The sequence below is a fragment of the Nothoprocta perdicaria genome, unplaced genomic scaffold, assembly GCF_003342845.1.
Source record: "Nothoprocta perdicaria isolate Ctin4 unplaced genomic scaffold, notPer1 scaffold_614, whole genome shotgun sequence".
NCBI classification, from domain to species: domain Eukaryota; kingdom Metazoa; phylum Chordata; class Aves; order Tinamiformes; family Tinamidae; genus Nothoprocta; species Nothoprocta perdicaria.
Genome location: NW_020455882.1, coordinates 23,727 through 34,665, shown reverse-complemented (window position 1 = coordinate 34,665; position 10,939 = coordinate 23,727). Strand labels below are relative to the sequence as shown.

Genomic DNA, 10,939 nt, shown 5'->3' with positions numbered 1-10,939 from the left:
TCCCAAGGGTGCAGGACCTCAGCTCATGGGCAGCTCCCAAGGGTGCAGAACCTCAGTTCATCACCAGCTCCCAAGGGTGCAGGACCTCAGCTCATGGGCAGCTCCCAGGGGTGCAGGACCTCAGCTCATGGGCAGCTCCCAAGGGTGCAGAACCTCAGTTCATCACCAGCTCCCAGGGGTGCAGGACCTGAGCTCATCACCAGCTCCCAAGGGTGCAGGACCTGAATTCCTGTTTCTGCAGCCTGTCTCGCTCCCCCGGCCTGTCTAGCTCCTCACTGAACTCAGTGATCCCTCAGGCTCGTTTTCTGAAGGGCTCAGAGCAGCTCTTCCCCACCTTAGTAAAGAAAATGCAGGAGAGAGGTTTTCAGGACAGAGAAACAACAAGTGGGATGCACAGATTAAGATGAGACAGCGGAAAAGCAGCGATTAAAAATAATAATAATAACTAATAGCAATGCAGGAATACGCTTGGGTTATCTGAGTGTCCCCTTCACCCTTCCTCACAGGATAATGCTGTTTCTGACCCACCAAACGACCCACAGACCAAACACCCGCGTGGTGCCAGGGCCGGTGCCGGCGCGCCGCTCACGGGAGCCGGCACGGAGCTCCCGGCCCCGTTCCCACACGCCATCCTTCCCAAGCGAGAAGCAGAGCTAATCAGAAGGGCACGGCTTTCCCAGTGGCTCCTCATGCTGTTGAGAGTGTGAAAATATCCGTGCAGAAGGAAGCTATGGCTCTGTGTAGCGCAAGATGCGGTCGTAGGCACTGCCCATAAGCAGATGCCCAGGAAAAAGTGGAAACAGGGCACGGATGTGATATTTCCTCCGAATGCCTACGCAGGAGCTACTATTTTCAGTGCAATGGTTTCCATGCGTGCAGTAGCCCTCGAAAAAGTGGTCCTCCCCAGCCCTGTCCAGTCTGCCTTTACACTGGTTTCCTGCCTCTAGCCCATTATGCTGCCTCGTATTAAAAATACCTGTCAGTGTTCAGTAAAAATAGTGTGGCCTTAAGGAAGAAAAATGTGATATGATGTAAAATCCAATGCTCGCTTGCAAAACTGTTCCCTTGTCCTCCCAGCAGACTGTGTATCCAGAGGCATTTGGTGGCATTGCTAATGCAGTACAGCACCCACTTGCCAGAGCCCTTTGGGTGCTTGTGGGCATTAAAGAGAAAGGATTAGAGACCAGAAGAGCTGCTTCCCCTGCTGCTGTGCCAAGGTGTGGCTTTAAGCCATCCTGAGCCTTCTCTCTTAAAGACCAGCTTTAGGCTTTGAAAGCGGCTGATGGGTGTTTAAAAAGACCCGCATATGGCAAAGAAATGATTGAAATGAAATGATTGAAAAGAAATGATTGGAGCAGCGAAGCGGGACTGTGGAAAGAGGGGCCAGCTCCTGGAGAGGGCTGGAGCAGGGAGAACGGGTTTATTGGCATCCTCTCTGTGTCTGTGTCCTCTCTGCCACTGCGCTTGCTGCATTAATGCACCTTTCTTCGGGTGGCTTTGCATGGTGGGATCCGCTAATCACAGAACCACAGAGTGGCTGAGGTTGGAAGGGACCTCTAGGGATCATCCAGTCCAACCCCCTGCTCCAGCAGGGACACCCAGAGCACGGGGCACAGGGCGGCATCCGGGTGGGTTTGGAGACCTCCAGAGAAGGAGACTCCACAGCCTCCCTGGGCAGCCTGGGCCAGGGCTCGGGCACCCTCAATGAACCACTGATCCCCCACTGGGTATCGCTGGTACCCGAGAGCTCTGCCTGTGCGCCCGGGCCAGGCTTAGTGGTGACAAGGGCAGAATTCAGCTTTCTTGGCTCCTTCCAGTTGTCACAATCCACGACTTGCAGTGCTGCTAGGCCTCGCTCTGCATTTGGTCTCGCACATTTGAACATACGTGGCCGTCCCGGGGTGGAAGGGGGAAGCGTGACAGGAGAGCAGCGCGCTGGGAACGCCGGCGCCGGCTTGCACGGGCCCTCGGCTGCCGGGAGCTCCCCGCAGCGGCGGCTCTGCCCTGGCACGGTTGCATTGAGGCTGTTAGGACCGGCTGACGGGCCACGAGCTCCATGGGATGTTGTGAGAGTCTGTGGCTGTCCTTCTGTGCCGGGCATCTAAATGCTGCACGAATGAAGGGCTGCGCGGCAGTTGCTGCCGCCAAAGAGAGAGAAGTGGAAGGTCACTTGAGAAAGCGAGTGGAGTGGGCAGCAGAAGGGGTTGTCCGATGTGCGGGCTGAGCTGCTGTCCGAGCGGCCGCTCTGCAGAGCTCCTCTCTGACCTCTCCGTTGTTCTGGTTTGCCAGGGGAAGACGAGAAACTCGCGGCTTCTCTGCTAGACGGGAAGTTTCCCCGGAGCACATCAATGCAAGACACTGTGAGGGAAGGCCATGGGATCCCACCACCACCTCAGACAGCACCGCCCCCACCTCCTTCCCCCTACTACTTCGACACGGCTCCCCCTCCGTCCTTCTCTCCGCCTCCGCCTCCGGCAAGAGCTTACGATACCATAAGATCAAGCTTTAAGCCAAGCCTGGAGGCCAAACTCCACGGACTCCCGCAGGTCATTAGCGCAGCCGAGATGTATGACCAGGCAAGGACTTCCATACCTTATCCCGAACGGCAGAAGAGGGCGCGATCCATGATAATCCTCCAGGATTCCTCTCACCTTCCCGTGGAGCCGACAGAGATCCCCCGGCCTGGCCCGTCCGCAACCCCCCCGGAGAAGCTGAAGAGGAAGGGGAGAGTGATTGACAACCCCTACGCCAACATGGGGCAGTTCAACGTCAGTCTGTTCGCTCCCACCAAGCCGCAGAGGAAGAAGAGCCCTCTGGTGAAGCAGCTGCAAGTGGAGGACGCGCAGGAGCGGGCGGCGCTGTCCATCACGGGGGGCTTCACCCGGGAGCCGTCTCCCACGCGCAGGAGCCATCGCCTGAGCGGCGTGGAGTATCAGCACCACCCCGGCATCGCTCAGGTTGAAGCCACAAGCATCCCCTTCGCCACTGCCATCGCGGGAGTCATGAAGGACAGAGACCGTCGTCTGGACGAGCGGCGGAAATCCACTGTCTTCCTCTCCGTTGGGGCCATCGAAGGCAGCGCCCCCAGCAGCGACATGCCATCCTTGCAGCAGTCCAGGTCCATCGATGAGCGCTTGTTAGGAAGCCGAGATGTTCTACTGCCTTCCCCCGTCTCAGCTTTAAAGCCATTAATTAGCAGCTCGTCATCAACGTTCATCCACCCCCTAACCGGCAAGCCCCTGGATCCCAACTCGCCACTGGCGCTTGCGCTGGCCGCAAGGGAACGGGCCCTCTCGACACAAGTCTCATCCCGGTCGCCCACCCCGATTCACAGCCCGGACTCGGAAAGAGCAGCACCTCTGTTTGTGGACATCCAAACCAAAGAACCGGAGAGGGGGGAGCTGGAGAGCTTAGTGTCACCCGCCTATTCCCCTGGAGGCAAAGGGGCCGTTGGGGCAGACGCTGGGACTTTGACACCCGCAAAGAGCCAGTGGGGGACTCCATCCACACTGAGGAAAGAGACCGAGGCCAGGGCAGAAACACCCGGAAAAGAGGAGAAAAAACAAGAAGACAAGAAGTCCATGATCATTAGTATAGTGGATACGTCACAGCAGAAGACCGCTGGCCTCATCATGGTTCATGCCACAAGCAATGGCCAAGACGAGATAGGGCTGGAGGTGAAAGAGGAGAAGCCAGCCGTCCCTGAGACGTGCGCGGAGCCAGCGGAGTCCCCCCCGGAAGAGGCTCAACCCAGTCCTGTGGGAAAGCCTCCAGTGAGTCCGGCCTCCGACAAGACGCTGGGGCAAGGGAGTTCGGAGGAGGAAGTGGAGCCCTACACCGTTACCCTCCCACCAGCCCAGCTGTCTTCGAGCGATGAAGAGACAAGGGAGGAGCTGGCCAAGATAGGGCTGGTGCCTCCACCAGACGAGTTTGCGAACGGGGTACTGGTCACCACCCCTGGCACACCAATCAGCCACCTGGCTACGCCTAGCACGCCATCCATACCAGCGGCAGCAGTAGCACCTTCTACCACTGGCGGAACACCCTCAGGGAAGCCCTCTGATGCCCCCGTAGCCCCAGAGTCTGCTGCAGACTCGGGAGTGGAAGAGGTGGACACCAGAAGTTCAAGTGACCATCACCTGGAGACCACAAGCACCATCTCGACGGTCTCCAGCATGTCTACGTTGTCCTCAGAAAGCGGGGAGCCTACTGACACATACACTTCCTTTGCGGATGGACAAACTTTTATACTCGAGAAGCCACCAGTGCCTCCAAAGCCAAAACTCAAGTCCCAGCTCAGCAAGGGGCCAGTTACTTTCAGGGACCCACTTTTGAAGCAGTCTTCGGACAGCGAGCTCATCTCCCAGCAACATGCGGCCACTCTGGCGGCAGCCAGCATTGGCCGGCCACGCTACCTCTTTCAGAGAAGGTCCAAGCTATGGGGGGACCCCATGGAGAGCAGGCCAGTCCATGGGGCTGACGATGACAAGCCAACTGTGATCAGTGAGCTAAGTTCCCGACTACAGCAGCTGAATAAGGATACGCGATCACTGGGGGAGGAACCGGCCGGGTCCCCGTTAGACCCCGGGAAGAAGTCGCCTGTGGTCGCAGCACGGTAAGACCCTGCTCGCTGCTCGGGGTGGGGGGCTTGTGCAGAGCTTAGGAACCCCCCGGGGCAGGGAGGTGCGTGAGCCGAGGGGGCTGTGAATGTGCTGCAGGATGCGGGGTGCGTTTCCAGGGGTATTTCAGAGCTGTCAGCACGCGTGAGCTGCAGGGCAGGGGAGACGCTGGGACGGGTCCCGGAGGTTGCAGTGTTTGGTCGTGGCTCCTCGAACAGGCACCACAAACTGAGCCTTTCCACTGTTGCTTTTTCCCTTCGAATTGCCTCCCTGTTGTTCCGTGTTCCTCCTCTGTCTTGATTCTATTGTTAAATTGCTGTACTTAGTCGTGGGCTTCACTTCTAAATGTTTGCTCCCGAGCAGTTAATACCAGTGTATGTTTTCCCGGTGCTTCTCGTTCCGAGGGCCTCCAAATGTTGTCAGACTGTACTGGGAGCTCAGCTGGGTCACGGGGTGGAGCGCGGGCGCGGAGCCCAGGCCGCGGCGCCGCTGCCGACACCTCCCCGGCCGCGGCACACATCCCTCAGTTTTGGGGGTGACCGAGTTGCGGCCGAGCTGCGGAGGGGCCCTTTGGAGCAGGGCGTGCGGAGCAGCCGCACGTGGCCGCGGACAGGGCCGCGGGGCCCGGCGGCAGCGTTGCTCCCCGCGGGGCCCTCTCACCAGCCGCGTCCTCCCGCGGTTACGCACGCGGCGCCCGGCAGCGGCCGCTCTCACCGGGGCCCTTGGGGGCCCCTCTTGCCCCAGAGGCCGCCGGCTGCTCCGTCCTCGCAGGTCTTCTCCCCCTTGGGTTCCCTCCTGCAGCCCACTCAGCCCGTGGGCGCTGGGAAGGTCCCAGTGCACAAGGCTGGGACTTGAGCCCCCAGCGTGTGGAGGAGGCTCCTTCCCTACGGAACTGCTCTAGGGTTCCTCAGTCCTCAGAACGTATGGGAGAGCCCCAGGGCCTTCTCCCCGTGCCGGGATGGCCCTGCCCGCTGAGCACCGTGATGCTCTGCAGGACCCGGCTCAGCCCGGCGCCGTGCCCGGCTCTGCCCACGTGCTCCAGGTCCCCGAGCCACCTTGGGGGATCAAGGGCTGCCTTGATCTCTGGCTGCCACAGAGGCAGTGGCCCCTCCACCTCGGCTTCTCCCCTGTTCTGCAGATCTAACTGCAAATCAAAACCCAACCCTCCTCAGAACTGGACAGTGCTGCAGACATTGCCCTCACTGCAGACATTGCCCCCACTGCAGACATTGCCCTCACTGCAGACATTGTCATTGCTGCAGACATTGCCCCCACTGCAGACATTGCCCCCACTGCAGACACTGCCATTGCTGCAGGCATTGCCATTGCTGCAGGCATTGCCCCCACTGCAGACATTGTCCCCACTGCAGGCATTGCCCCCACTGCAGACATTGTCCCCACTGCAGACATTGTCATTGCTGCAGGCATTGTCCCCACTGCAGACATTGTCCCCACTGCAGGCATTGCCCTCACTGCAGGCATTGCCCTCACTGCAGACATTGTCATTGCTGCAGGCATTGCCCCCACTGCAGACATTGTCCCCACTGCAGGCATTGCCCCCACTGCAGACATTGCCCCCACTGCAGACACTGCCATTGCTGCAGGCATTGCCATTGCTGCAGGCATTGCCCTCACTGCAGGCATTGCCCCCACTGCAGACATTGTCCCCACTGCAGACATTGCCCCCACTGCAGACATTGTCATTGCTGCAGGCATTGTCCCCACTGCAGACATTGTCCCCACTGCAGGCATTGCCCTCACTGCAGGCATTGCCATTGCTGCAGGCATTGCCATTGCTGCAGGCATTGTCTTCACTGCAGGCATTGCCATTGCTGCAGGCATTGCCTTGGCTGCAGGCATTGCCATTGCTGCAGGCATTGTCTTCACTGCAGACATTGCCTTCACTGCAGGCATTGTCTTCACTGCAGGCATTGCCCTCACTACAGGCATTGCCCTCACTGCAGGTTCTGACCAGGCCGCTGCAGCGGTGACTTGCAGTTCCATGCAGTGCAAACACAGCCAGGCAGTCTCACACTGCAGCATGGGGAGCAAATGTCCCAGACCGACACCCCCGAGCGGGTCCTGGGGCTGCATCCTGCCCTTGGCCCTTGTGCCCCCACTAGTGCCAGCCTGGCTGAGCACTGCCCTGCGTTGGGTGCCAGCCTCGTGGTTCATCCCGTGGGCTCCCCCCTCCACACGTTACTCTCTCGCTGCTGGATGCAGTCCCTGGCTGCGCACCGGGAGCTCCCGCTGGCCGCCGGTGTCTCACAGGGGCTCGTGCAGCTCGTTGGGGTGCCCTGGGACCCTCGGGTGCCCTCAGGAGGTGCTGACCGCACGTGTCTGCTGCAACCCCACACAGCATCAACAGGGCCCCCCCGCAGCATCTCGAGCCCCTCATCTGGGCAGGACCTTGGCCGATGGAGGTTCCCTTTGGAGAGAGGCTCCTGCGTCCTCTGCCCTCAGCCCCTGTGGTCTCCTGCAGCTCCCAGTGAAGAAGCATCAGCAGCTCCCACGGGGCGTCCAACTCAGCCCCCCCTTGCACCCCCCGAGCCCCCCCAGCCCCCGTGCGCTGCTGCCATCCCCATCCCTGCGCCCCGCTGGCCTGGGGCCACCCCTGCCACCCTCCTGCTCCCTGCCACCCAGCACCTGCCGGGGCTCCCGCCTGCCCCCCGCGCCCCGTGTCCCCGTCCCCTGCTGTGCCCCGTGTCCCCGTCCCCTGCCCGGCGCCTCGGACTGCTCCGCAGTGAAAGGTTCCTCAGTTCTCCGTGCCTCTGCAAGCCACAGCCTTGCACCTCTGAAATTCTAGTACTCTCGGTTGTGTCAGGGAGCAGAAGTACCTTCCAGGAAGTCAGCTGGAAATAGAATATTTGATGATGTCGCTCACACTCTTGCATTGTGAAAATTCCTCTATTTTAACGAAATTACTGTAAATTCAGAAAATAATGTAAAGAGCGGGTAGAGAAGCCTAGACCACCCGTTTCGGGTCACACTTTCGAGTTCTGGGGCTGTCCTAAGAGCAGCAGCGCTACCCAAGGTCCAGGAGTCCCCTCCGAACCCAGCAGTGCTGCCGAGGAGCGAGGGGCACCCGAGGGGCAACCCTGGCACGTCCCTTTGGGGCTGAAGGACGGATGTTCCCGTGGTCCGGCCGCATGAAGCCCAGCCCATGCTGCAGCCCCTGCATGCTGCAGCCCCTGCATGCTGCAGCCTCTGCATGCTGCAGCCCCTGTGTGCTGCAGCCTCTTCATTCTACAGCCCCTCCGTGCTACAGCCCTTCCCTGCTGCAGCCCCTCCGTGCTGCAGCCCCTCTGTGCTGCAGCCTCTGCATGCTGCAGCCCCTCCTTGCTGCAGCCCCTCTGCATGCTGCAGCCCCTCCTTGCTGCAGCCCCTGGGCCCAGAGGCCTTTGGAGAACGGAACTGCTGCGTCCTTACAGCACCAGGGCTCTTCCCACTGCTCTTAGGTTTAGCGCTGCTCCAGAGCAAGCCAAGGGCCCAGCCCGCAGCTCTCCCCGGAGCCAGGAGCCCCCCGGGCTCCAGAGGCCGTCAGGGACCCTGCGGTGCCACTCGCAGCAGTTGCTGCCGCCGCCGTCGCTCCGTGCAGCTGCAGCTGGGAACGGCTGCAGCGGCTGCAGCGGCTGCCCAGGATTCAGGCTTGGCTGCTGGTGTGGGCTCCCAGCACGTTGCATTCTGAATTTACAGTATTTCCACCTAAGAGCGAGGGGCTTCTGCTTGTAAGCGTTGTCTGTAGCACGGGCCCCGGTGCCTTTCTCTTGCAGAGGTCTCTGAGGTTCCTGGCAGGGGACCTCCAGGAGCAGAAGACAGAAACCGCTGTCTCCAAAATAACTCTGCCTCTGTCTCCTTCCAAGACAGTCTTCCGCAGGAGGATGTTTGACGAGAGTGGCTGAAAAAGAGGTCAAGAAATACTGAGCGTGAGAAGCTGAGGTCAGAGCTAAGGCATTCCGTAGAGAGCCTCCTTCCTCCTCCTCCTCCTTCCTCCCTGCTGCCTGCGGCCGAGCCCCACGCTGGCGCTGGGGGCGGCGCTGGGCCGGGGTCCCGCAGGAGGGTCCGGAGGTGGCCCCTGCATCCCGGGACCTCCCTCGCGCGCCGCAGTAACGATGCCCTCGGATGAGGGCGGCGCAGCCGGGAGCCGCTCGCTTCGCCATCGCGTGTCCGCCCCGCCATCCCGTGTCCGCACGCCCTGCTCCTGGCTCGCACGGGACCATGGCCACGTGTGCGGGGGGCTCCCGGGACGGCCGCTCCGGCGCTGCCCCGCATCCAGCTCGTGCACCCCACGCCGGGCGCCCCGCGCTCGTGCCGCTGCCGCCCTTCACTGTTCAGAAGCAGTTCCAGGACCTTGCAGCTCAGAGCTACTGCTGAACACTGAAACGAGCTCCTTTGGCGACAGCACCGCGCCGCCGCTCGCCCCGGGGACGCGCACGGTGCCCGTGGGGAGCCCAGTGAGTCATAGCTAGCTCCGCAAATGCCAGCCAGAATCCGCCTCTTGGCACCGCAGGCGGACGCCGAGCGCGCCGGGCTGATTCACGCGCGCCCCGTGCAGCACCCCGGCGTGTGTTGGGCTGGCGCTCTCGCTCCGTGTCGTGCTGTCGTGTCACCGGCTCGGCCGCCCGCCTCCTGGCGCTCGGGTCATTGCTCGTTGTGCGTGCTCGCCTCGGACGGGAGCCTCCGCCCGCCCGCCCGCCGCGGACGCTGCTGCTCGGCCAGACCCTGAGCTCAGCGCGAGCAGAGCGCGACTCAAGCCAGAAGCGTTGCAAGTGTCGACACGTGGCCAGTATTGGGATCCAGCCAATTCAGCCGAGACTCTGGGTTGGGGGGGTGCTTTGTAAAGGGTTTTTGTTTGCTTGTTTGCTTGTTTGTTTGTTTGTTTGTTGATCTTTAAAAAAAAAAAAAAAGAAAACATGCCAAATATATCATGTGAAGCAGAATTTTAGATGCAAAACTGAGTTTTTCAGGTGCCGTTCTGGAAACCCACAACTGCTTTGTATTTCTACAGATCTGAAAGAGAGAGAGAAGAAAAATAAGCCCTTTAGGCATTTAGCTCCTAGGGTAAAGCTTCCTCTTTCTATCTAAACTCATCAATTAATTCTGTTTCAGTGAAATGGTGTAACATCTCTGGTGCAAGCTTTGAGCCGCTGCAGAAACAACCCCCTGTTTCCTTGTAGGCTTTGTCCCCCCTCATGGTGTCCGAACGGGTGCACGAAGCCGATCGGAGCTGTCTTTCCGCAGCCAAGGGAGCCGCCCCCGGAGCGCTGGTGGGAAGCTGGAGGTCGGCTGTCTCCCCTGTGCTTCCCTTTGCCGCAGGGAGCGGGTGGCACTGGCAGGTTCCTTGTGCCCAGGTTCAGCCCGTGCTGCCGTCGGGCACCACGTTGGCACGCGAACCTTGGTCCCCGGGAGGCGGCCGCGGTGCCCTGGGGACGGCGCCTCGTGGCGAGGCCAGGCGGGACCTGCCTGTGCTCGCCGTGAGGCGCAAAGCCCGAGCCCGAGCCTGGGGTTTCCTGGGGGCACGGAGCGCGCCGACGGCGCGCAGCAGCGGGCTGCACAGCACGCGCCCCAGCAGCAAAACCCCGGCCTTGCCGGCTGCAGCGGCGCAGGGCAGCCCCGAACTGCAGCGAGGCGAGCCCCGTCTGCCTCCTGCTGCAGCCGCTGCGCTGGACGGTGCTGAAGGCCTCGTACGGGGCAGCGTGGAAGCGCATCCTGCAGCCCTGCTCCGTGCATGGAGCTGCAGCAGCGTTCCCTGCAGGGCGGCAGTGCAGCCGGCTCGGCGCAGTGCTCGCTGTGGCTGCACTCACTGCCTGGTCATTCCTGCAGTGTTCCCTGCAGGGCGGCAGTGCAGCCAGCTCGGTGCAGTGCTCACTGCAGCCATGCTCACTGCCCAGCCGTTCCTGCAGTGTTCCCTGCAGGGCAGCAGCACAGCCAGCTCGGTGCAGTGCTCACTGCAGCCGTGCTCACTGCCCCGTCATTCCTGCAGTGTTCCCTGCAGGGCAGCAGTGCAGCCAGCTTGGTGCAGTGCTCACTGCAGCCATGCTCACTGCCCCGTCATTCCTGCAGTGTTCCCTGCAGGGCAGCAGTGCAGCCAGCTTGGTGCAGCGCTCGCTGTGGCTGCACTCACTGCCTGGTCATTCCTGCAGTGTTCCCTGCAGGGCAGCAGTGCAGACAGCTCGGTGCAGTGCTCACTGCAGCCATGCTCACTGTCCAGCCATTCCTGCAGCATTCCCTGCAGGGCTGCAGTGCAGCCAGCTCGGTGCAGCGCTCACTGCAGTCGCGCTGCTGCCCAGCCGTTCCTGCAGTGTTCCCTGCAGGGCTGC

The 10,939-nt window shown here is 61.3% G+C and overlaps 1 protein-coding gene across 1 annotated transcript in view; it reads left to right on the top strand.

Moving 5' to 3' along the window:
- Positions 1 to 10,939, top strand: part of LOC112956264 (SH3 and multiple ankyrin repeat domains protein 3-like) — a 38,227-nt gene that overhangs the window by 13,612 nt on the left and 13,676 nt on the right. Inside the window, exon 4 of the mRNA XM_026049765.1 lies at positions 2,290 to 4,615. Coding sequence (XP_025905550.1) covers positions 2,290 to 4,615 — 2,326 coding nt within the window. The remainder of the gene's footprint in view (positions 1 to 2,289; positions 4,616 to 10,939) is intronic.